Genomic DNA, 26776 nt, shown 5'->3' with positions numbered 1-26776 from the left:
AGATGGAGGTGACACAAGAGCTTACAATCTATGAGGAGATGAGGAGACACAAGAGCTTACAATCTATGAGGAGATGGAGGAGACACAAGAGCTTACAATCTATGAGGAGATAGGGGTGACACAAGAGCTTACAATCTATGAGGAGATGAGGAGACACAAGAGCTTACAGTCTATGAGGAGATGGAGGAGACACAAGAGCTTACAATCTATGAGGAGATGAAGGAGACACAAGAGCTTACAATCTATGAGGAGATGGAGGTTACACAAGAGCTTACAATCTATGAGGAGATGGAGGTGACACAAGAGCTTACAGTCTATGAGGAGATGAGGAGACACAAGAGCTTACAATCTATGAGGAGATGAGAAGACACAAGAGCTTACAATCTATGAGGAGATGGAGGAGACACAAGAGCTTACAATCTATGAGGAGATGAAGGAGACACAAGAGCTTACAATCTATGAGGAGATGGAGGTTACACAAGAGCTTACAATCTATGAGGAGATGGAGGTGACACAAGAGCTTACAGTCTATGAGGAGATGAGGAGACACAAGAGCTTACAATCTATGAGGAGATGGAGGTGACACAAGAGCTTACAGTCTATGAGGAGATGAGGAGACACAAGAGCTTACAATCTATGAGGAGATAGGGGTGACACAAGAGCTTACAATCTATGAGGAGATGAGAAGACACAAGAGCTTACAATCTATGAGGAGATGGAGGAGACACAAGAGCTTACAATCTATGAGGAGATGGAGGTGACACAAGAGCTTACAATCTATGAGGAGATGGAGGAGACACAAGAGCTTACAATCTATGAGGAGATGAGAAGACACAAGAGCTTACAATCTATGAGGAGATGGAGGTGACACAAGAGCTTACAATCTATGAGGAGATGAGAAGACACAAGAGCTTACAATCTATGAGGAGATGGAGGTGACACAAGAGCGCACATGTCTGGGGAGGGGATGGTGCCCCTCATTTACTCCTCCTCTCAGTCTCTATGGGGTCGTCAGGGTGGTCTGCAGGGTCTGCAGTTTGAGCTTGTAGAGGTGACCTTCCATATAGGATTTTTTTGCAGCTTCTCATATGGAATATTAAAGGGATTCTCCGGACATTATGGGTAACACAAGCGTTCCTGAGACCTGTGGAAGATGGGAGACTTGGCTAATCCTTAACCTTCTCTGCTAGAACGGTTTCTTTCACTTACTACCCGGCAGCGGATGAGGAAGAGATGCGCACAAGTGCGGTGGATGAGTGTACGGTGCAGCATGAGCAGTTCTGATAGCGCCATGCATGGAAATATCCGGATCAGGATGGAAAGTGGAGAGGATGTGATGTCACAGGAAGAGGGAGGCAGCCGCGGACATTTCAGCTGAGGGAACCTGTCCACGGTTCGGAACCAAATTGATCCTATCCAAACGGGAGGAAGGGGGGGTTCCAGGAACTAGTCATCTGCAGATGTGACTGGTGTCTATATACCAGTGGCTTCACTGTCACGGCTGCCATGTCATTGGACGGCACAACACACCCTTTTAGACTGTTATGTTTACCGCCAGGGGCCACCTGTAGCGCCCGATGCTTTTACTCTTGTGGCCTTACAGCATCTCCTTCATGAGAACGTAGATGTAAATGCAGTCCCTACACCTGCTCGGTGCTGTACGGCTGCAGACAACAACCCTAGACCCATCAATCAGCATTCGGTATCGGTTCCTCAGCACCTGGTTCACTTAGCCGGTGTCTCGTCAATCAGCATTCCGGACCGGTTCCTCAGCACCTGGTTCACAGAGCTGATGTCCCATCAATCAGCATTCCGGACCGATTCCTCAGCACCTGGTTCACACAGCTGATGTCCCATCAATCAGCATTCCGGACCGGTTCCTCAGCACCTGGTTCACACAGCTGATGTCCCATCAATCAGCATTCCAGACCGGTTCCTCAGCACCTGGTTCACACAGCTGATGTCCCATCAATCAGCATTCTGGACCGGTTCCTCAGCACCTGGTTCACACAGCTGATGTCCCATCAATCAGCATTCTGGACCGGTTCTTCAGCACCTTGTTCCTTTAGCCGGTGTCCCATCAATCAGCATTCCGGACCTGTTCTTCAGCACCTGGTTCACAGAGCTGATGTCCCATCAATCACAATTATGGACCGGTTCCTCAGAACCTTGTTCCTTTAGCCGGTGTCCCATCAATCAGCATTCCGGACCTGTTCTTCAGCGCCTAGTTCACTCAGCCGGTGTCCCATCAATCAGCATTCCGGACCGGTTCCTCAGCACCTGGTTCATTCAGCTGATGTCCCATCAATCAGCATTCCGGACCGGTTCCTCAGCACCTGGTTCACAGAGCTGATGTCCCATCAATCAGCATTCCGGACCGGTTCCTCAGCACCTGGTTCACACAGCTGATGTCCCATCAATCAGCATTCCGGACCGGTTCCTCAGCACCTGGTTCACACAGCTGATGTCCCATCAATCAGCATTCTGGACCGGTTCTTCAGTACCTTGTTCCTTTAGCCGGTGTCCCATCAATCAGCATTCCGGACCTGTTCTTCAGCACCTGGTTCACAGAGCTGATGTCCCATCAATCACAATTATGGACCGGTTCCTCAGCACCTTGTTCCTTTAGCCGGTGTCCCATCAATCAGCATTCCGGACCGGTTCCTCAGCGCCTGGTTCTTTCAGCTGATGTCCCATCAATCAGCATTCCGGACCTGTTCTTCAGCACCTGGTTCACAGAGCTGATGTCCCATCAATCACAATTATGGACCGGTTCTTCAGCACCTTGTTCCTTTAGCCGGTGTCCCATCAATCAGCATTCCGGACCGGTTCCTCAGCGCCTGGTTCTTTCAGCTGATGTCCCATCAATCAGCATTCCGGACCGGTTCTTCAGCACCTTGTTCCTTTAGCCGGTGTCCCATCAATCAGCATTCCGGACCTGTTCTTCAGCACCTGGTTCACAGAGCTGATGTCCTATCAATCACAATTATGGACCGGTTCCTCAGCACCTTGTTCATTCAGCCGATGTCCCATCAATCAGCATTCCGGATCGGTTCCTCAGCGCCTGGTTCTTTCAGCTGATGTCCCATCAATCAGCATTCCGGACCTGTTCTTCAGCACCTGGTTCACAGAGCTGATGTCCCATCAATCAGCATTCCGGACCGGTTCTTCAGCACCTTGTTCCTTTAGCCGGTGTCCCATCAATCAGCATTCCGGACCTGTTCTTCAGCACCTGGTTCACAGAGCTGATGTCCCATCAATCACAATTATGGACCGGTTCCTCAGTACCTTGTTCCTTTAGCTGGTGTCCCATCAATCAGCATTCCGGACCGGTTCCTCAGCACCTAGTTCCCTCAGCCGGTGTCCCATCAATCAGCATTCCGGACTGGTTCCTCAGCACCTGGTTCATTCAGCCGATGTCCCATCAATCAGCATTCCGGACCGGTTCATTCAGCCGGTGTCCCATCAATCAGCATTCCGGACCGGTTCATTCAGCCGGTGTCCTATCAATCAGCATTCTGGACTGGTTCCTCAGCACCTTGTTCATTCAGCCGATGTCCCATCAATCAGCATTCCGGACCGGTTCATTCAGCCGGTGTCCCATCAATCAGCATTCTGGACCGGTTCTTCAGCACCTGGTTCATTCAGCCGATGTCCCATCAATCAGCATTCCGGACTGGTTCCTCAGCACCTTGTTCATTCAGCCGGTGTCCCATCAATCAGCATTCCGGACTGGTTCATTCAGCCGGTGTCCCATCAATCAGCATTCCGGACTGGTTCATTCAGCCGATGTCCCATCAATCAGCATTCTGGACCGGTTCATTCAGCCGGTGTCCCATCAATCAGCATTCTGGACCGGTTCATTCAGCCGATGTCCCATCAATCAGCATTCTGGACCGGTTCTTCAGCACCTGGTTCATTTAGCCGATGTCCCATCAATCAGCATTCCGGACCGGTTCATTCAGCCGGTGTCCTATCAATCAGCATTCTGGACCGGTTCTTCAGCACCTGGTTCATTTAGCCGATGTCCCATCAATCAGCATTCCGGACCGGTTCATTCAGCCGGTGTCCTATCAATCAGCATTCTGGACCGGTTCTTCAGCACCTGGTTCATTCAGCCAATGTCCCATCAATCAGCATTCCGGACCGGTTCATTCAGCCGGTGTCCTATCAATCAGCATTCTGGACCGGTTCTTCAGCACCTGGTTCATTCAGCCGGTGTCCCATCAATCAGCATTCCGGACCGGTTCATTCAGCCGGTGTCCTATCAATCAGCATTCTGGACCGGTTCTTCAGCACCTGGTTCATTCAGCCGGTGTCCCATCAATCAGCATTCTGGACTGGTTCCTCAGCACCTTGTTCATTCAGCCGATGTCCCATCAATCAGCATTCCGGACCGGTTCCTCAGCACCTTGTTCATTCAGCCGGTGTCCCATCAATCAGCATTCCGGACCGGTTCATTCAGCCGGTGTCCTATCAATCAGCATTCTGGACCGGTTCCTCAGCACCTCTTTCCTTTAGCCGGTGTCCCATCAATCAGCATTCCGGACCGGTTCTTCAGCACCTGGTTCATTCAGCCGGTGTCCCATCAATCAGCATTCCGGACCGGTTCATTCAGCCGGTGTCCTATCAATCAGCATTCTGGACCGGTTCTTCAGCACCTGGTTCATTCAGCCGGTGTCCCATCAATCAGCATTCTGGACTGGTTCCTCAGCACCTTGTTCATTCAGCCGATGTCCCATCAATCAGCATTCCGGACCGGTTCCTCAGCACCTGGTTCATTCAGCCGATGTCCCATCAATCAGCATTCCGGACCGGTTCATTCAGCCGGTGTCCTATCAATCAGCATTCTGGACCGGTTCTTCAGCACCTGGTTCATTCAGCCGGTGTCCCATCAATCAGCATTCCGGACCGGTTCATTCAGCCGGTGTCCTATCAATCAGCATTCTGGACCGGTTCTTCAGCACCTGGTTCATTCAGCCGGTGTCCCATCAATCAGCATTCTGGACTGGTTCCTCAGCACCTTGTTCATTCAGCCGATGTCCCATCAATCAGCATTCTGGACCGGTTCTTCAGCACCTGGTTCATTCAGCCGGTGTCCCATCAATCAGCATTCCGGACCGGTTCCTCAGCACCTTGTTCATTCAGCCGGTGTCCCATCAATCAGCATTCCGGACCGGTTCATTCAGCCGGTGTCCTATCAATCAGCATTCTGGACCGGTTCCTCAGCACCTCTTTCCTTTAGCCGGTGTCCCATCAATCAGCATTCCGGACCGGTTCCTCAGCACCTTGTTCATTCAGCCGGTGTCCCATCAATCAGCATTCCGGACCGGTTCATTCAGCCGGTGTCCTATCAATCAGCATTCTGGACCGGTTCCTCAGCACCTCTTTCCTTTAGCCGGTGTCCCATCAATCAGCATTCCGGACCGGATCTTCAGCACCTGGTTCACACAGCTGATGTCCCATCAATCACAATTATGGACCGGTTCTTCAGCACCTGGTTCATTCAGCCGGTGTCCTATCAATCAGCATTCCGGACCTGTTCCTCAGCACCTGGTTCATTCAGCCGATGTCCCATCAATCAGCATTCCGGACCGGTTCCTCAGCACCTGGTTCATTGAGCTGATGTCCCATCAATCAGCATTCTGGACCGGTTCATTCAGCCGGTGTCCCATCAATCAGCATTCTGGACCGGTTCTTCAGCACCTTGTTCCTTTAGCCAGTGTCCCATCAATCAGCATTCCGGACTGGTTCCTCAGCACCTGGTTCATTCAGCCGGTGTCCCATCAATCAGCATTCCGGACCTGTTCCTCAGCACCTGGTTCATTCAGCCGGCGCAGCCACCTTACAAGGACTGATACCATTGGCTGTGCTGATGCTGCTCGGATATGTTGCTTGCAGACTATTCTTTTGGGGAGTATAGAAGCTTTGCAAAAGAAAGACGCGTAAAATAAGGCTGTGATGTCATCTGCAGGACGCTCAGGGGGAATCAGGTGAAGAGGCCAGAGGAGTCCTGGATGTGTGATTAGCACAGGTTTATGTACTGCCCGAGCAATGCCTGAAAATACTCAAAGGGGGGGGGGGGCTATATGAGAGACTCTATCTTGTCAGGGAATCCATCTAGTCTTTAACTTCATTATATCTTCTATGGATCAGACATTCTGCACGGCTGTCAGGTGGGAGTAGTAGTGGTGGTAGTAAACAGTGGTAGTAGTAGGTGTGGTGGGACTAGTAGTAGTGGTGATAGGGTTAGTGGGAGTAGTAGTGGGAGTAGCAGTGGTAGTATATAGTAGTAGTAATAGTGGTAGAAGTAATAGTAATGGTGGTAGTAGTAATAGTAGTGGTGGTGGTAGTGTGTCACGGTAACACGGGAAAACAAACAGAATAAACGACTAGGCCCAAAATCTAGAGAGAAAAGGGTCACCTCCTAGCGATCCCTAAACTGCTGTTCCCATGTGTATACCCTAAGGGTGGATATGCACATGCCCTCGTGCCTAAACACCCTGGGCAAACCCTAAGCAGCAGGGAAAAGGGAAGAGGCAACCTGCTTCTTCAAACCAGGAGGAAGCAAGCGTCTCCCTAGAGGCCTAGAGAACACACAAAGGGAAATGACGGAGAGGACTTATCTGAGCAGACGATCCAACACACATCAAGAGCTCCCAGGAAAGAACTATAACCCGCACAGGGCACTGGGGGAAGGAGGAATAAATAGCCTCACTAATAATCAACCCAGTACACCTGAGGGAAGGTGGATCCAGCTCAAACCCAAAGCAAAACAAAGAGAAGAATCAGACATGTGCAGCCAGCCTGGCAGATAAGAGTAGTGGTGATAGTAGTAGTAGTGGTAGAATTAGTAGTGGTGGTAATAATAGTAGTAGTAGTAGTAGTAGTAGTAGTAGTAGTAGTAGAGGTGGTGGTAGTAGTGGTAGAAGAATTAGTGGTGGTAGTAGTGGTAGAATTAGTAGTGGTGGTAGTAGTAATAGTAGTGGTGGTGGTAGTAGAAGTAGTAGTAGTAGTGGTGGTGGTAGTAGAAGTAGTGGTGGTGGTAGTAGAAGTAGTAGTAGTAGCGGTAGTAGTGGTATTAGTAGAAGTAGTAGTGGTGGTGGTAGTAGCAGTAGATCTAGTAGTGGTGTTAGTAGTAATAGTGGTGGAGTGGTGGTGGTAGGAGTAGTAGTAGTAGTGGTGGTAGTTAGGAGTAGTGGTGGTGGTAAGAGTAGTAGTAGTGGTAGTAGTAGTAGTAGTAGAGGTGGAAGAAGTAGTGGTGGTAATAGTAGTAGAATTAGTAGTGGTGGTAGTAGTAATGGTAGTAGAAGTAGTAGTGGTGGTGGTAGTAGTGGTAGAAGAAGTAGTGGTGTTAGTAGTAATAGTGGTGGTGGTAGGAGAAGCAGTAGTAGTTAGGAGTAGTGGTGGTGGTAAGAGTAGTAGTAGTGGTAGAATTAGTAGTGGTGGTAGGTAATAATAGTAGTGGTTGTAGTAGTAGTGGGTAGTAGAGGTGGTGGTAGAAGTAATAGTAGTGGTGGTGGTAGTAGAAGTAGTAGTAGTAGTGGTGGTGGTAGCAGTGGTAGAATTAGTAGTGGTGTTAGTAGTAATAGTGGTGGTGGTAGGAGTAGTAGTAGTAGTTAGGAGTAGTGGTGGTGGTAAGAGTAGTAGTAGTGGTAGAATTAGTAGTGGTGGTAATAATAGTAGTGGTGGTAGTAGTAGTGGGTAGTAGAGGTGGTGGTAGAAGTAATAGTAGTGGTGGTGGTAGTAGTAGTGGTAGTAGTGGTGGTGGTAGCAGTGGTAGAATTAGTAGTGGTGTTAGTAGTAATAGTGGTGGTAGTAGGAGTAGTAGTGGTAGTTAGGAGTAGTGGTGGTGGTAAGAGTAGTAGTAGTGGTAGAATTAGTAGTGGTGGTAATAATAGTAGTGGTGGTAGTAGTAGTAGTGGGTAGTAGTGGTGGTGGTAGAAGTAATAGTAGTGGTGGTGGTAGTGGTGGTGGTAGCAGTGGTAGAAAAAGTAGTGGTGGTAGTAGTGGTAGAATTAGTAGTGGTAGTAGAAGTAGTAGTAGTGGTGGTGGTAGTAGTGGTGTTAGTAATAATAGTGGTGGTGGTAGTGGTAGAATTAGTAGTGGTAGTAGAAGTAGTAGTAGTGGTGGTAGTGGTATAATTAGTAGTGGTAGTAGAAGTAGTAGTAGTGGTGGTGGTAGTAGTGGTGTTAGTAGTAATAGTGGTGGTGGTAGTGGTAGAATTAGTAGTGGTAGTAGAAGTAGTAGTAGTGGTGGTGGTAGGAGTAGTAGTAGTGGTGGTAGTTAGGAGTAGTGGTGGTGGTAAGAGTAGTGGTAGTAGTAGTAGTAATGGTGGTAGTAGTAGTGGTGGTGGTAGTAGTGGTAGAATTACTAGTGGTAGTAGAAGTAGTAGTAGTGGTAGAATTAGTAGTGGTGTTAGTAGTAATAGTGGTGGTGGTAGGAGCAGGAGTAGTAGTAGTGGTGGTAGTAGTAGTAGTAATGGTGGTAGTAGTAGTGGTAGTAGTAGTAGTAGTAATGGTGGTAGTAGTAGTGGTAGTTAGGAGTAGTGGTGGTGGTAAGAGTAGTGGTAGTAGTAGTAGTAGAGGTGGAAGAAGTAGTGGTGGTAATAGTAGTAGAATTAGTAGTGGTGGTAGTAGTAATGGTAGTAGAAGTAGTAGTGGTGGTGGTAGTAGTGGTAGAAGAAGTAGTGGTGTTAGTAGTAATAGTGGTGGTGGTAGGAGTAGTAGTAGTAGTTAGGAGTAGTGGTGGTGGTAAGAGTAGTAGTAGTGGTAGAATTAGTAGTGGTGGTAATAATAGTAGTGGTGGTAGTAGAGGTGGTGGTAGAAGTAATAGTAGTGGTGGTGGTAGTAGAAGTAGTAGTAGTAGTGGTGGTGGTAGCAGTGGTAGAATTAGTAGTGGTGTTAGTAGTAATAGTGGTGGTGGTAGGAGTAGTAGTAGTAGTAGTTAGGAGTAGTGGTGGTGGTAAGAGTAGTGGTAGTAGTAGTAGTAGTAGTAATGGTGGTAGTAGTAGTGGTGGTGGTAGTAGTGGTAGAATTACTAGTGGTAGTAGAAGTAGTAGTAGTGGTAGAATTAGTAGTGGTGTTAGTAGTAATAGTGGTGGTGGTAGGAGCAGGAGTAGTAGTAGTGGTGGTAGTAGTAGTAGTAGAAGTAGTAGTAGTGGTGGTAGTAGTAGTAGAAGTAGTAGTAGTGGTGGTAGTAGTAGTAGAAGTAGTAGTAGTAATGGTGGTAGTAGTAGTGGTAGTAGTAGTAATGGTGGTAGTAGTAGTGGTAGTTAGGAGTAGTGGTGGTGGTAAGAGTAGTAGTAGTGGTAGTAGTAGTAGTAGAGGTGGAAGAAGTAGTGGTGGTAATAGTAGTAGAATTAGTAGTGGTGGTAGTAGAGGTGGTGGTAGAAGTAATAGTAGTGGTGGTGGTAGTAGAAGTAGTAGTAGTAGTGGTGGTGGTAGTAGAAGTAGTAGTAGTAGTGGTGGTGGTAGCAGTGGTAGAATTAGTAGTGGTGTTAGTAGTAATAGTGGTGGTGGTAGGAGTAGTAGTAGTAGTTAGGAGTAGTGGTGGTGGTAAGAGTAGTAGTAGTAGTTAGGAGTAGTGGTGGTGGTAAGAGTAGTAGTAGTGGTAGAATTAGTAGTGGTGGTAATAATAGTAGTGGTGGTGGTAGTAGTGGGTAGTAGAGGTGGTGGTAGAAGTAATAGTAGTGGTGGTAGCAGTGGTAGAATTAGTAGTGGTGTTAGTAGTAATAGTGGTGGTAGTAGGAGAAGCAGTAGTAGTTAGGAGTAGTGGTGGTGGTAAGAGTAGTAGTAGTGGTAGAATTAGTAGTGATGGTAATAATAGTAGTGGTGGTAGTAGTAGTGGGTAGTAGAGGTGGTGGTAGAAGTAATAGTAGTGGTGGTGGTAGTAGTAGTGGTAGTAGTAGTGGTGGTGGTAGCAGTGGTAGAAAAAGTAGTGGTGGTAGTAGTGGTAGTGGTAGTAGAAGTAGTAGTGGTGGTAGTGGTAGAATTAGTAGTGGTAGTAGAAGTAGTAGTAGTGGTGGTGGTAGTAGTGGTGTTAGTAGTAATAGTGGTGGTGGTAGTGGTAGAATTAGTAGTGGTAGTAGTAGTAGTAGTGGTGGTGGTAGTAGTGGTGTTAGTAGTAATAGTGGTGGTGGTAGGAGTAGTAGTAGTAGAAGTAGTAGTAATGGTGGTAGTTGTAGTGGTGGTGGTAGTAGTGGTAGAATTACTAGTGGTAGTAGAAGTAGTAGTAGTGGTAGAATTAGTAGTGGTGTTAGTAGTAATAGTGGTGGTGGTAGGAGCAGGAGTAGTAGTAGTGGTGGTAGTAGTAGTAGAAGTAATAGTAGTAATGGTGGTAGTAGTAGTAATGGTGGTAGTAGTAGTGGTAGTTAGGAGTAGTGGTGGTGGTAAGAGTAGTGGTAGTAGTAGAAGTAATGGTGGTAGTAGTAGTAGTTAGGAGTAGTGGTTGTGGTAAGAGTAGTGGTAGTAGTAGTAGAAGTAATGGTGGTAGTAGTAGTAATGGTGGTAGTAGTAGTGGTAGTTAGGAGTAGTGGTGGTGGTAAGAGTAGTGGTAGTAGAAGTAATGGTGGTAGTAGTAATGGTGGTATTAGTATGGTAGTTAGGAGTAATAGTGGTGGTAGGAATAGTAGTGGTAGTAGTAGCGGCAGCAGAAGCAGCATAGCATGGAACATAGAAGGCAGTAGATCAGCTGTCCATGGATGGTAGCAGTAGCAACAGTAGTAGTAGTAGTAATAGTAGTGGTAGTAGTAGCGGCATAGCATGGAACATACACTGCTCAAAAAAATAAAGGGAACACTTAAACAACACGATGTAACTCCAAGTCAATCGCACTTCTGTGACATCAAACTGTCCACTTAGGAAGCAGCACTGAGTGACAATCAATTTCACATGGGATAGACAACAGGTGGAAATTATAGGCAATTAGCAAGACACCCCCAATAAAGGAGTGGTTCTGCAGGTGGTGACCACAGACCACTTCTCAGTTCCTATGCTTCCTGGCTGATGTTTTGGTCACTTTTGAATGCTGGCGGTGCTTTCACTCTAGTGGTAGCATGAGACGGAGTCTACAACCCACACAAGTGGCTCAGGTAGTGCAGCTTATCCAGGATGGCACATCAATGCGAGCTGTGGCAAGAAGGTTTGCTGTGTCTGTCAGCGTAGTGTCCAGAGCATGGAGGCGCTACCAGGAGACAGGCCAGTACATCAGGAGACGTGGAGGAGGCCGTAGGAGGGCAACAACCCAGCAGCAGGACCGCTACCTCCGCCTTTGTGCAAGGAGGAACAGGAGGAGCACTGCCAGAGCCCTGCAAAATGACCTCCAGCAGGCCACAAATGTGCATGTGTCTGCTCAAACGGTCAGAAACAGACTCCATGAGGGTGATATGAGGGCCCGACGTCCACAGGTGGGGGTTGTGCTTACAGCCCAACACCGTGCAGGACGTTTGGCATTTGCCAGAGAACACCAATATTGGCAAATTCGCCACTGGCGCCCTGTGCTCTTCACAGATGAAAGCAGGTTCACACTGAGCACATGTGACAGACGTGACAGAGTCTGGAGACGCCGTGGAGAACGTTCTGCTGCCTGCAACATCCTCCAGCATGACCGGTTTGGCATTGGGTCAGTAATGGTGTGGGGTGGCATTTCTTTGGAGGGCCGCACAGCCCTCCATGTGCTCGCCAGAGGTAGCCTGACTGCCATTAGGTACCGAGATGAGATCCTCAGACCCCTTGTGAGACCATATGCTGGTGCGGTTGGCCCTGGGTTCCTCCTAATGCAAGACAATGCTAGACCTCATGTGGCTGGAGTGTGTCAGCAGTTCCTGCAAGACGAAGGCATTGATGCTATGGACTGGCCCGCCCGTTCCCCAGACCTGAATCCAATTGAGCACATCTGGGACATCATGTCTCGCTCTATCCACCAACGTCACGTTGCACCACAGACTGTCCAGGAGTTGGCAGATGCTTTAGTCCAGGTCTGGGAGGAGATCCCTCAGGAGACCGTCCGCCACCTCATCAGGAGCATGCACAGGCGTTGTAGGGAGGTCCTACAGGCACGTGGAGGCCACACACATTACTGAGCCTCATTTTGACTTGTTTTAAGGACATTACATCAAAGTTGGATCAGCCTGTAGTGGGTTTTTCCACTTTAATTTTGAGGGTGACTCCAAATCCAGACCTCCATGGGTTGAAAAATTTGATTTCCATTTTTTAATTTTTGTGTGATTTTGTTGTCAGCACATTCAGCTATGTAAAGAACAAAGGATTTCAGAAGAATATTTAATTAACTCCGATCTAGGATGTGTTATTCTTGTGTTCCCTTTATTTTTTTGAGCAGTGTACAATGCAGTAGATCAGCTGTCCATGGCTGGTAGCAGTAGGAACAGTAGTAGTAGTAGTAATAGTGGTGGTATTAATAGTAGTGGTAGTAGTAGCGGCATAGCATGGAACATAGAAGGCAGTAGATCAGCTGTCCATGGCTGGTAGCAGTAGGAACAGTAGTAGTAGTAGTAATAGTGGTGGTAGTAATAGTAGTGGTAGTAGTAGCGGCATAGCATGGAACATAGAAGGCAGTAGATCAGCTGTCCATGGCTAGTAGCAGTAGGAACAGTAGTAGTAGTAGTAATAGTGGTGGTATTAATAGTAGTGGTAGTAGTAGCGGCATAGCATGGAACATAGAAGGCAGTAGATCAGCTGTCCATGGCTGGTAGCAGTAGGAACAGTAGTAGTAGTAGTAGTAATAGTGGTGGTAGTAATAGTAGTGGTAGTAGTAGTGGCATTGCATGGAACATAGAAGGCAGTAGATCAGCTGTCCATGGCTGGTAGCAGTAGGAACAGTAGTAGTAGTAGTAATAGTGGTGGTAGTAATAGTAGTGGTAGTAGTAGTGGCATAGCATGGAACATAGAAGGCAGTAGATCAGCTGTCCATGGCTAGTAGCAGTAGGAACAGTAGTAGTAGTAATAGTGGTGGTATTAATAGTAGTGGTAGTAGTAGTAGCGGCATAGCATGGAACATAGAAGGCAGTAGATCAGCTGTCCATGGCTAGTAGCAGTAGGAACAGTAGTAGTAGTAGTAATAGTGGTGGTATTAATAGTAGTGGTAGTAGTAGCGGCATAGCATGGAACATAGAAGGCAGTAGATCAGCTGTCCATGGCTGGTAGCAGTAGGAACAGTAGTAGTAGTAGTAGTAATAGTGGTGGTAGTAATAGTAGTGGTAGTAGTAGTGGCATTGCATGGAACATAGAAGGCAGTAGATCAGCTGTCCATGGCTAGTAGCAGTAGGAACAGTAGTAGTATTAGTGGTGGTATTAATAGTAGTGGTAGTAGTAGCGGCATAGCATGGAACATAGAAGGCGGTAGATCATCTGTCCATGGCTGGTAGCAGTAGGAACAGTAGTAGTAGTAGTAATAGTGGTGGTAGTAATAGTAGTGGTAGTAGTAGCGGCATAGCATGGAACATAGAAGGCAGTAGATCATCTGTCCATGGCTGGTAGCAGTAGGAACAGTAGTAGTAATAGTGGTGGTAGTATTAGTAGTGGTAGTAGTAGCGGCATAGCATGGAACATAGAAGGCAGTAGATCAGCTGTCCATGGCTAGTAGCAGTAGGAACAGTAGTAGTAGTAGTAATAGTGGTGGTATTAATAGTAGTGGTAGTAGTAGCGGCATAGCATGGAACATAGAAGGCAGTAGATCAGCTGTCCATGGCTGGTAGCAGTAGGAACAGTAGTAGTAGTAGTAGTAATAGTGGTGGTAGTAATAGTAGTGGTAGTAGTAGCGGCATTGCATGGAACATAGAAGGCAGTAGATCAGCTGTCCATGGCTAGTAGCAGTAGGAACAGTAGTAGTATTAGTGGTGGTATTAATAGTAGTGGTAGTAGTAGCGGCATAGCATGGAACATAGAAGGCGGTAGATCATCTGTCCATGGCTGGTAGCAGTAGGAACAGTAGTAGTAGTAGTAATAGTGGTGGTAGTAATAGTAGAGGTAGTAGTAGCGGCATAGCATGGAACATAGAAGGCAGTAGATCATCTGTCCATGGCTGGTAGCAGTAGGAACAGTAGTAGTAATAGTGGTGGTAGTATTAGTAGTGGTAGTAGTAGCGGCATAGCATGGAACATAGAAGGCAGTAGATCAGCTGTCCATGGCTAGTAGCAGTAGGAACAGTAGTAGTAATAGTGGTGGTAGTAATAGTAGTGGTAGTAGTAGCGGCATAGCATGGAACATAGAAGACAGTAGATCAGCTGTCCATGGCTAGTAGCAGTAGGAACAGTAGTAGTAGTAGTAATAGTGGTGGTAGTAATAGTAGTGGTAGTAGTAGCGGCATAGCATGGAACATAGAAGGCAGTAGATCAGCTGTCCATGGCTAGTAGCAGTAGGAACAGTAGTAGTAATAGTGGTGGTAGTAATAGTAGTGGTAGTAGTAGCGGCATAGCATGGAACATAGAAGACAGTAGATCAGCTGTCCATGGCTAGTAGCAGTAGGAACAGTAGTAGTAGTAATAGTGGTGGTAGTAATAGTAGTGGTAGTAGTAGCGGCATAGCATGGAACATAGAAGGCAGTAGATCAGCTGTCCATGGCTGGTGGCAGTAGGAACAGTAGTAGTAGTAGTAATAGTGGTGGTAGTAATAGTAGTGGTAGTAGTAGCGGCATAGCATGGAACATAGAAGGCAGTAGATCATCTGTCCATGGCTGGTAGCAGTAGGAACAGTAGTAGTAGTAGTAATAGTGGTGGTAGTATTAGTAGTGGTAGTAGTAGCGGCATAGCATGGAACATAGAAGGCAGTAGATCAGCTGTCCATGGCTAGTAGCAGTAGGAACAGTAGTAGTAATAGTGGTGGTAGTAATAGTAGTGGTAGTAGTAGCGGCATAGCATGGAACATAGAAGACAGTAGATCAGCTGTCCATGGCTAGTAGCAGTAGGAACAGTAGTAGTAATAGTGGTGGTAGTAATAGTAGTGGTAGTAGTAGCGGCATAGCATGGAACATAGAAGGCAGTAGATCAGCTGTCCATGGCTGGTAGCAGTAGGAACAGTAGTAGTAGTAGTAGTAATAGTGGTGGTAGTAATAGTAGTGGTAGTAGTAGCGGCATAGCATGGAACATAGAAGACAGTAGATCAGCTGTCCATGGCTAGTAGCAGTAGGAACAGTAGTAGTAATAGTGGTGGTAGTAATAGTAGTGGTAGTAGTAGCGGCATAGCATGGAACATAGAAGACAGTAGATCATCTGTCCATGGCTGGTAGCAGTAGGAACAGTAGTAGTAATAGTGGTGGTAGTAATAGTAGTGGTAGTAGTAGCGGCATAGCATGGAACATAGAAGGCAGTAGATCAGCTGTCCATGGCTAGTAGCAGTAGGAACAGTAGTAGTAATAGTGGTGGTAGTAATAGTAGTGGTAGTAGTAGCGGCATAGCATGGAACATAGAAGGCAGTAGATCAGCTGTCCATGGCTAGTAGCAGTAGGAACAGTAGTAGTAATAGTGGTGGTATTAATAGTAGTGGTAGTAGTAGCGGCATAGCATGGAACATAGAAGACAGTAGATCATCTGTCCATGGCTGGTAGCAGTAGGAACAGTAGTAGTAGTAGTAGTAATAGTGGTGGTATTAATAGTAGTGGTAGTAGTAGCGGCATTGCATGGAACATAGAAGGCAGTAGATCATCTGTCCATGGCTGGTAGCAGTAGGAACAGTAGTAGTAGTAGTAGTAATAGTGGTGGTAGTAATAGTAGTGGTAGTAGTAGTGGCATAGCATGGAACATAGAAGGCAGTAGATCATCTGTCCATGGCTGGTAGCAGTAGGAACAGTAGTAGTAATAGTGGTGGTAGTAATAGTAGTGGTAGTAGTAGCGGCATAGCATGGAACATAGAAGGCGGTAGATCATCTGTCCATGGCTGGTAGCAGTAGGAACAGTAGTAGTAATAGTGGTGGTAGTAATAGTAGTGGTAGTAGTAGCGGCATAGCATGGAACATAGAAGGCAGTAGATCAGCTGTCCATGGCTAGTAGCAGTAGGAACAGTAGTAGTAATAGTGGTGGTATTAATAGTAGTGGTAGTAGTAGCGGCATAGCATGGAACATAGAAGGCAGTAGATCAGCTGTCCATGGCTGGTGGCAGTAGGAACAGTAGTAGTAGTAGTAATAGTGGTGGTAGTAATAGTAGTGGTAGTAGTAGCGGCATAGCATGGAACATAGAAGGCAGTAGATCATCTGTCCATGGCTGGTAGCAGTAGGAACAGTAGTAGTAGTAGTAATAGTGGTGGTAGTAATAGTAGTGGTAGTAGTAGCGGCATAGCATGGAACATAGAAGGCAGTAGATCAGCTGTCCATGGCTAGTAGCAGTAGGAACAGTAGTAGTAATAGTGGTGGTAGTAATAGTAGTGGTAGTAGTAGCGGCATAGCATGGAACATAGAAGACAGTAGATCAGCTGTCCATGGCTAGTAGCAGTAGGAACAGTAGTAGTAATAGTGGTGGTAGTAATAGTAGTGGTAGTAGTAGCGGCATAGCATGGAACATAGAAGACAGTAGATCAGCTGTCCATGGCTAGTAGCAGTAGGAACAGTAGTAGTAGTAATAGTGGTGGTAGTAATAGTAGTGGTAGTAGTAGAGGCATAGCATGGAACATAGAAGACAGTAGATCAGCTGTCCATGGCTAGTAGCAGTAGGAACAGTAGTAGTAATAGTGGTGGTAGTAATAGTAGTGGTAGTAGTAGCGGCATAGCATGGAACATAGAAGACAGTAGATCATCTGTCCATGGCTGGTAGCAGTAGGAACAGTAGTAGTAGTAGTAGTAATAGTGGTGGTAGTAATAGTAGTGGTAGTAGTAGCGGCATTGCATGGAACATAGAAGGCAGTAGATCATCTGTCCATGGCTGGTAGCAGTAGGAACAGTAGTAGTAGTAGTAGTAATAGTGGTGGTAGTAATAGTAGTGGTAGTAGTAGCGGCATAGCATGGAACATAGAAGGCAGTAGATCAGCTGTCCATGGCTGGTAGCAGTAGGAACAGTAGTAGTAGTAGTAGTAATAGTGGTGGTAGTAATAGTAGTGGTAGTAGTAGTGGCATAGCATGGAACATAGAAGGCAGTAGATCATCTGTCCATGGCTGGTAGCAGTAGGAACAGTAGTAGTAATAGTGGTGGTAGTAATAGTAGTGGTAGTAGTAGCGGCATAGCATGGAACATAGAAGGCGGTAGATCATCTGTCCATGGCTGGTAGCAGTAGGAACAGTAGTAGTAATAGTGGTGGTAGTAATAGTAGTGGTAGTAGTAGTGGCATAGCATGGAACATAGAAGGCAGTAGATCATCTGTCCATGGCTGGTAGCAGTAGGAACAGTAGTAGTAATAGTGGTGGTAGTAATAGTAGTGGTAGTAGTAGCGGCATAGCATGGAACATAGAAGGCAGTAGATCAGCTGTCCATGGCTAGTAGCAGTAGGAACAGTAGTAGTAATAGTGGTGGTAGTAATAGTAGTGGTAGTAGTAGCGGCATAGCATGGAACATAGAAGGCAGTAGATCAGCTGTCCATGGCTAGTAGCAGTAGGAACAGTAGTAGTAATAGTGGTGGTATTAATAGTAGTGGTAGTAGTAGCGGCATAGCATGGAACATAGAAGGCAGTAGATCAGCTGTCCATGGCTAGTAGCAGTAGGAACAGTAGTAGTAATAGTGGTGGTAGTAATAGTAGTGGTAGTAGTAGCGGCATAGCATGGAACATAGAAGGCGGTGGTCGTAGTAGAAAAGGCTTTGCATTCATACTGGTGGCAGTAGGAACAGTAGTAGTAGTAGTAGTAATAGTAGTGGTAGTAGTAGCGGCATAGCATGGAACATAGAAGGCGGTGGTCGTAGTAGAAAAGGCTTTGCATTCATACTGGTGGCAGTAGGAACAGTAGTAGTAGTAATAGTGGTGGTAGTAATAGTAGTGGTAGTAGTAGCGGCATAGCATGGAACATAGAAGGCAGTAGATCAGCTGTCCATGGCTGGTAGCAGTAGGAACAGTAGTAGTAGTAGTAGTAGTAGTAATAGTAGTGGTAGTAGTAGCGGCATAGCATGGAACATAGAAGGCGGTGGTCGTAGTAGAAAAGGCTTTGCATTCATACTGGTGGCAGTAGGAACAGTAGTAGTAGTAGTAGTAGTAATAGTAGTGGTAGTAGTAGCGGCATAGCATGGAACATAGAAGGCGGTGGTCGTAGTAGAAAAGGCTTTGCATTCATACTGGTGGCAGTAGGAACAGTAGTAGTAGTAATAGTGGTGGTAGTAATAGTAGTGGTAGTAGTAGCGGCATAGCATGGAACATAGAAGGCAGTAGATCAGCTGTCCATGGCTAGTAGCAGTAGGAACAGTAGTAGTAGTAGTAGTAGTAGTAATAGTAGTAATAGTAGTGGTAGTAGTAGCGGCATAGCATGGAACATAGAAGGCGGTGGTCGTAGTAGAAAAGGCTTTGCGTTCATACTGGTGGCAGAAGGAACAGTAGTAGTAGTAGTAATAGTGGTGGTAGTAATAGTAGTGGTAGTAGTAGCGGCATAGCATGGAACATAGAAGGCAGTAGATCATCTGTCCATGGCTGGTAGCAGTAGGAACAGTAGTAGTAGTAGTAGTAATAGTGGTGGTAGTAATAGTAGTGGTAGTAGTAGCGGCATAGCATGGAACATAGAAGGCAGTAGATCAGCTGTCCATGGCTGGTAGCAGTAGGAACAGTAGTAGTAGTAATAGTAGTGGTAGTAGTGGTAGTAGTAGCGGCATAGCATGGAACATAGAAGGCGGTGGTCGTAGTAGAAAAGGCTTTGCGTTCATACTGGTGGCAGTAGGAACAGTAGTAGTAGTAGTAATAGTGGTGGTAGTAATAGTAGTGGTAGTAGTAGCGGCATAGCATGGAACATAGAAGGCAGTAGATCAGCTGTCCATGGCTGGTAGCAGTAGGAACAGTAGTAGTAGTAGTAATAGTGGTGGTATTAATAGTAGTGGTAGTAGTAGCGGCATAGCATGGAACATAGAAGGCGGTGGTCGTAGTAGAAAAGGCTTTGCGTTCATACTGGTGGCAGTAGGAACAGTAGTAGTAGTAGTAATAGTGGTGGTAGTAATAGTAGTGGTAGTAGTAGCGGCATAGCATGGAACATAGAAGGCAGTAGATCAGCTGTCCATGGCTGGTAGCAGTAGGAACAGTAGTAGTAGTAGTAGTACTAGTAGTGGTAGTAGTGGTAGTAGTAGCGGCATAGCATGGAACATAGAAGGCGGTGGTCGTAGTAGAAAAGGCTTTGCGTTCATACTGGTGGCAGTAGGAACAGTAGTAGTAGTAGTAGTAATAGTGGTGGTAGTAATAGTAGTGGTAGTAGTAGCGGCATAGCATGGAACATAGAAGGCAGTAGATCAGCTGTCCATGGCTGGTAACAGTAGGAACAGTAGTAGTAGTAGTAGTAATAGTAGTGGTAGTAGTGGTAGTAGTAGCGGCATAGCATGGAACATAGAAGGCGGTGGTCGTAGTGGAAAAGGCTTTGCGTTCATACTGGTGGCAGTAGGGGATTAGCAGCGACCAGCACATGTTGGCAGCTGCCTTACAGAAGATGATGGTAGGCAGTCTGAAGCAGTGGCATGATGGGCAGGACAGCAGGCAGACAGCCACAGGGACAAGATGGGAAACCGTCAGCAAGGCCAGATCTATGCATTGGAATCAGCTGGAGGAGTGTGAAGATCCTACTGAATTCAGGCTTGGTTCATTTTGACAAAAGTGACGTTTTGGACACTGGCAGCGGACAACTCGGTCTGTTTGGGTGTCACCACGTTCCCCGCAGCAATGAAACCCTCTATCTACAGGATGATACTGGGGGCTGGGCAAGAAAGAAGCCTGGGGCCACTGTTCCAGTCTGCCTGCCCAGAAATCCATGGGGTCAGGGAACAGGGTATGCACCAGACACTGGCCAGATTGTAGGTAGGCCTGAACCTGGGCGCTGCGCCTGGAAAAGCTGCTCCATTACACTGAGGAGACTGAAATGGCTGCTGCTGCTTGTGGCGGTGGGAGAGGGGTGACTCTGCGGGGGAGGAGAGGGGCCTCCCTTTCAGACACGCTGGCAACCGGCGTCTGCTCGCCCTAAGCTGCGCACACAGTGTTTCCTGGTAATAACGGAATTTGTCCCCCATTTTGCACTGGTAGCGGGGGTCTAGAACAGGGGTCAGCAACCTCCGGCACTCCAGCTGCTGTGAAACTACAATTCCCAGCATTCACACAGGCACAGCTGCTCTTGCAACTCCTATAGAAGTGAATGGAGCATTCTGGGAGTTGTAGTTTCAGAACAGCTGGAGTTCCGAAGGTTGCTGATCCCTGGTCTAGAAGCATGGCTATTCCGTAATCATCAGCCTGCTTGAAGTCACCAATATGCTTGTCACTGCGTAACGAAGCGTGCATACAGGTCGCCATTCTGGCCAGCGTGCCCGAGGAGCCACTTCTTTTCAGCTGAGCAACCGACTGAAAGGACTGGATGTCTTGACTGGTGTCAACTTCATCATCCTCTGACTCCTCCACATCCTTATCTTCATCATCCTCTGACTCCTCCTCATCCTTATCTTCATCATCCTCTGACTCCTCCTCATCCTTATCTTCATCATCCTCTGACTCCTCCTCATCCTTATCTTCATCATCCTCTGACTCCTCCTCATCCGTATCTTCATCATCCTCTGACTCCTCCTCATCCTTATCTTCATCATCCTCCTCCTCCTCCTCCATGGCAGATTCCCTTTGTGTGTCCCCAACAGCTATAGGGTGGACAGCAGGATGCGTCAGACGCTCTTCTAATGCTATGGTCCCTGCTGCGTGAGCGTCGGTTCTAAGATAAATATGAAAGGGAGGACCTCGTTCAGGCTGCAGTTGTCCCTGCTAATAAACTTTGTGGCCTCTTGGAAGAGCCTCAGCACCTGACAGGCGTCTCGGATGAGCTGCCACTGCCCGACCTCGAAGTAACACATGCTGCCTGCTGAGGTGGTCTGCTGCATGACACAATCGTTCACGGCTTCCTGCTGCTCATACAGACGCTACAGCATGTGCAATGTGGAATTCCAGCGAGTTGGAACGTCGCGGATTAAGCGGTGAATCGGCAGGCTGTTCTGTCGTTGTAGGTCCAGGAGAGCGTTCCTCGCCACGTAAGAGTGGCTGAAATGCTTGTGTACTTATTACGAAACCGTGGCACCACTAGGTTGATAACGTGCGCCATGCGTGTTATTTGGCCCAGGTTCAGAGCGGCAGGATCTTGCCCCATTGGAGTCGGCGGGGTGACAGCCAGTGGGATGTCTGCTGCTTAATGTACTTTAGTAACTGCTCGCCGGTGTGGCTACTCCCTCCCAGGCCGATTGGCTCCAACACGGAGTGGCAGCGCTTGGCCCGACACATGTGATAGGAAGGAGGGGTAGTGCCAGCGACGAGAACGGGTCCATGGAGGAGGAGGCAGGTAAGTGCCTGGTGTGGGAGCCAGGCTGACACAATCGTGGGGGGTCAAAAGAACCTGGCCGTGAAAGACATGTCCTGTCCCTGCTCCAGGGGTTCACCGTGGAGTGCTGCACTGTGAGAATCGCAGAGAGTGGCCCACATTGTCCACCACATGAAGAAATAATGCCAGCAAGGCTGAGCGCACACCATTAACCCACTAAAGGCAGCAGATTTGACTAAATGGTATGGTAGCAACTGCACCGCCAGCAGCTTGGCCAGGTGGGAATTAAGTTTATGCGCCAGAGGATTGCTGGGCGCATAGAGATGTTTCCTGGCCACACATTCAGTTATCAATGGCTGACGATGGAGAAGCAGAAAGGGATGACGACCATGTGAAAGACACCGTACTGCCGTACTACTGGGTTGGGTTGTCCACGGCTTACTGTGCCTACAGGTCGCATTAATACCCCCACCATCAACACAGCTATACATAGGGTTTCCTGAACCTCCCCCCCAGGGAAGCCCAAACGCTGACAGTGTCACGCATTCTCATAAGTGTCCAGTCTTATCTGAAGATATCATAGTTTACATGTCAGACTGAACCAGAGTCTAATATCTTTCTATAGGCCGAGATGAGGTGAAGCGGAGTTCAGTTTGGGTAACATGTTTGTAACGGACATAGAATGTATTGTGAGCAGATGTGGTCTATCTGTTAATACTATAATGGGTCCTACAGACATGTATCTGTGAGAGAGAACCATTAAATAGCAATGTATTGTTTTACTTCCTTACAAAGTCATTTAGGAAGTAATTACCTTGGGGGAAACATTTGGTGTGTGAAGGTCCCATTCATGTCTGCATGATTATGTTCTATATATTTCTGTGTGGTATATTTAGATTTGCAACATATCTTAAACAATGATTTATATAATATGTCATCTATGTGTAACAGTGTGACGATATACGTACAGTACAGACCAAAAGTGTGGACACACCTTCTCATTCAAAGAGTTTTCTTTATTTTCAGGACTATGAAGGCATCAAAACTATGAATTAACACATGTGGAATTATATACATAACAAACAAGTGTGAAACAACTGAAAATATGTCATATTCTAGGTTCTTCAAAGTAGCCACCTTTTGCTTTGATTACTGCTTTGCACACTCTTGGCATTCTCTTGATGAGCTTCAAGAGGTAGTCCCCTGAATGGTCTTCCAACAGTCTTGAAGGAGTTCCCAGAGATGCTTAGCACTTGTTGGCCCTTTTGCCTTCACTCTGCGGTCCAGCTCACCCCAAACCATCTTGATTGGGTTCAGGTCCGGTGACTGTGGAGGCCAGGTCATCTGGCGCAGCACCCCATCACTCTCCTTCATGGTCAAATAGCCCTTACTTTCAAAGTTTTCCCAATTTTTCGGCTGACTGACTGACCTTCATTTCTTAAAGTAATGATGGCCACTCGTTTTTCTTTACTTAGCTGCTTTTTTCTTGCCATAATACAAATTCTAACAGTCTATTCAGTAGGACTATCAGCTGTGTATCCACCTGACTTCTCCTCAACGCCACTGATGGTCCCAACCCCATTTATAAGGCAAGAAATCCCACTTATTAAACCTGACAGGGCACACCTGTGAAGTGAAAACCATTTCAGGGGACTACCTCTTGAAGCTCATCAAGAGAATGCCAAGAGTGTGCAAAGCAGTAATCAAAGCAAAAGGTGGCTACTTTGAAGAACCTAGAATATGACATATTTTCAGTTGTTTCACACTTGTTTGTTATGTATATAATTCCACATGTGTTAATTCATAGTTTTGATGCCTTCATAGTCATGAAAATAAAGAAAACTCTTTGAATGAGAAGGTGTGTCCAAACTTTTGGTCTGTACTGTATATATATATATCATTTAGAATATATATTTTATGCCATATATATTTCACTGACTGGATATAACCTTAGAAGGTTTAGAAAGTATTGAAGTTATCTTCCTACTAATTGGGTTTCATGAGGAGAGCTGAATATTATTACTCATCAATGTGGACGAGTTAAATATGTGAACCTGGATGCCAAGTAAAAGGCCCATTGTCCCTAAAGGACAGTAGAGGATAGTGACTCCAACATGTCTAGATTATGGATAAGTTAAATGTCATGAAGAAATCCTTAATACTGATGTATATTGGAGAGGTTAAAAGGGTCATGTGAACGTATTATTAGTTATTTAGAATTAATGTTGAAATTGTTATGTGGTACAACAGTGCCATCTAGAGGTGGATGGATAATAGCATGTCATTTTCACCAGTATTTCGGAGGTTAAAATGACATCATTATCATCTGCATACGAATACACGCATCTTGTCTGATTGGAGATCCCTAATCTAGAAGGGGGTGAGTTCTTAGATAACGTGGGGTATAAAGTATGTATGTAAAAGGTTAGACGGGATCTACACTCTTCAACTGAAACAACTGCAACTAACAACTTACTTCAACAACAAAAAGAAACTTGGATTCATTTTTGTTCACTGGAAGAGTTTTAAGAACTGATCACACCCAAAACCCTGTTCATCCTTGACCCGGTAACGTATATTTGTATTTACAGATTGTGGTATTAATAAGATATTCCTCTCGGCATATAGTCAAGAGTCCCCATACTGAGGGAACATATAGTGTTAAACACCTCCCTAATGCTAGTTGTCCTCTTACAAAGATGCATATTGCTAATGGGAGATTGGACATTATCCGAGTAGAGGAAAAACTCTGGGAAATTATATTTCCATAGTCTGATTGCTGAGTGGGGTATAATATCATATTAATATCATATATATATATTTGATTGGTCATAAGGAGACAGTGGATCAGTTATGCTTCCAGTATTAATCCGTGTTTATCCTTATTATATTCAATTGTGTATGATATATATTTCATTGGTCTTCGGATAATTTTATGCTGGTGAGAAAGCAATAGTGGGCTACACCGCCCTCTAGTGGTGGTTTGTTGGTACTGCGTACATTTGTCTATCCATTTATCTTATGTCTGTTTTATATTGGATTTTTACTCATTTATAAATAAATTTTATATTTTTGCATAATTGATTGCCCCTTTGTTTTCATTAATTGCTTAAATAAAATTTAGAGTCTCAAGATAAAAGAAAAGGCGTTTTTATGTCCGCCTAGTGGATTTCCTGACTGATTTCAATATTTTATTGACATTTTATCTCTTATATAAAATATTTATATTTTATATAAAAGATATAGTTTTGACAACAGGGAGACTCTCTTGACTGTTTGCTGTAGGGCGTGATGGGGTTTTCTTGGCGCTTGTTAGAAAAAAGGAAGGCGCCCCTCTAAGAAGTGGCAGTGAAGACCGAGAGGACTCCACTGAAAGCCTTCTCTGGGGCTGCAAGGAGGAGCAGGAGGAATGCTGTGACCTCTGACTCCACGGCACGGTGTCATCCTGCTGCGACTGAGAGGAGAGTGAGCCATCCTATCCACAATCTCATCCTCTTGCGTCTTCCAAAGCCAGGGACTTACCACTACCACCACCATCACTACTACTACTTCTGGCTGGATAGATGGTGCTGCAACTACCCACATTCTGGCTCTGGGAGGATGAGACCTGGGTCCTTTGTTTTCAACTCTTCTGGATTCGAGATTTTATTGTGAGGCCTAATATAAGCTTACAATTGAAAAGTCCCAGATTTGGTACAAATCATGGGATAATGATTGTAAACCTGCAAGTGTGTTTTCTGTACAACAGAGGCGCCATTAAACCTCCTTCCTCTTCTATAAACACACTGAACACTGCTATTGGCTTTGGAAATAGTGAAGTCTTGGTGCCAGGAAGATTTCTGCCTAATGTGTTAATTGTGTTTCTGAAACCTTTCCCTACTGTAAAACTCATATTGCAAATGTGTAATGCTATTACCCTTCCCCCCACCAACAATATAACGATGCAGAAAAGACTAATATTTCTGCGTAAAGTGTAATTTGCGTTTAATTTTACTGGTCTAAAAAAGGCAATACTACTGTAAAATGGTTTCGTTATAATGCAACGTGATGAATAAGACCAGACAGATACAACGGACTGAAAAAAAACTGCTTAGTAGCAGAATGCTATTGGACTGCTCTGCTGGCAATAATAATAATAGGTAGAATATTGTCTATGCTAAAATGAGAAAAAAGACCCAGCATTCCAGGAAGGAGATCTGTCACTAGTGTCTGCTGCCCTTAGATAGGACACCATAAAACTGGGGACGGATTACCTATAAAGAGGCTCTACCAGCAGGATCAGCCCTATTAAACCAGGCATAATGCTGGCTTATTGATACTTTTCTTTTCTCTGCACTAAAAAGTTGCAGAGATATCTGCGTTTTTATTCATATGCAAATTAGCAAGTTGGAGCACCAGGAGGTGGGGCTAAATCCTTGGAGCACCAGGAGGTGGGGCTGAATCCTTGGAGCACCAGGAGGTGGGGCTGAATCCTTGGAGCACTGCCTTGTAACACCTCCTGCACTCTCTCACTCCCCCCATGCTATGGGCAGGACTGTGCCCTAGCATGTACATACCATACACTCTATGCACTATAGCCTTACCACGTTGAGAAGAGTGGAGTTCTAGGATTAGAAAGGTGATCTACAGATCACTGCTTTATTTACAAGTATGATTATACAGACACCAGTAATCATCATCATCATCATCATAGTCATTAATAATCATCCTCATCATCTTTAAAGAGGACCTCTCCCCGCTCCTGCCTGTGGTAATAGCTCCATGCATGCCCCACGTACTAACAATCCTGGAGCCTCTATTCTTCTGTCTGTATGTTGTGCCGTACCTTAATTATTTCTACCAGAAGTTATGAATGGATTTCTAGCAGTCTGCAGTAAGGTACAGAGGGGGGTAACCAGTTGGGGGGGGGGGGGGGGTGGTACCTGCACAGACTGAAAATGGCAGCACTGATTGGATAGAGTCAGACTGTGCAGGTACAACCCCCAACTGGTTACCCCCCTCTGTACCCTTACTGCAGCCTGCTGACAATCCATTCATAACTTCTAGTGCAAATAATAAAGGTCCGGCACAACATACAGAGAGAAGAATAGAGGCTCCAGGATTGTTAGTACGTGGGGCATGCATGGAGCTATTACCACAGGCAGGAGCGGGGAGAGGTCCTCTTTAACCACTATCCTCACAGTCATTAACCATCATCCTCATCATCTTTAACCATCATCCTCATTATTCATCGCTGCCATCACTCACTTGTCACAAACCCGGAGAAGGTCATGTTGATCCAGCCTCCGATGAGGATCATGGGCAGCACGTTGGTCACATTTCCCTTCATCATGTCTGTCAGCATCGTGGGATCTGATGAAAAGGGGAAGAAA

The 26776-nt window shown here is 46.0% G+C and overlaps 1 protein-coding gene across 4 annotated transcripts in view; it reads right to left on the bottom strand.

Moving 5' to 3' along the window:
* EMC3 (ER membrane protein complex subunit 3) overlaps positions 1 to 26776 on the bottom strand; it is a 71213-nt gene that overhangs the window by 21151 nt on the left and 23286 nt on the right. For all 4 annotated transcript variants that reach the window (XM_040406762.1, XM_040406763.1, XM_040406761.1 and 1 more), the window contains exon 5: positions 26652 to 26756. In XM_040406762.1, coding sequence (XP_040262696.1) covers positions 26652 to 26756 — 105 coding nt within the window. The remainder of the gene's footprint in view (positions 1 to 26651; positions 26757 to 26776) is intronic.

Source organism: Bufo bufo, chromosome 9 (genome assembly GCF_905171765.1).
Source record: "Bufo bufo chromosome 9, aBufBuf1.1, whole genome shotgun sequence".
NCBI lineage: Eukaryota > Metazoa > Chordata > Amphibia > Anura > Bufonidae > Bufo > Bufo bufo.
Note: the sequence above shows the minus strand (reverse complement) of the source record. Positions and strands in the feature narration are given on the sequence as shown.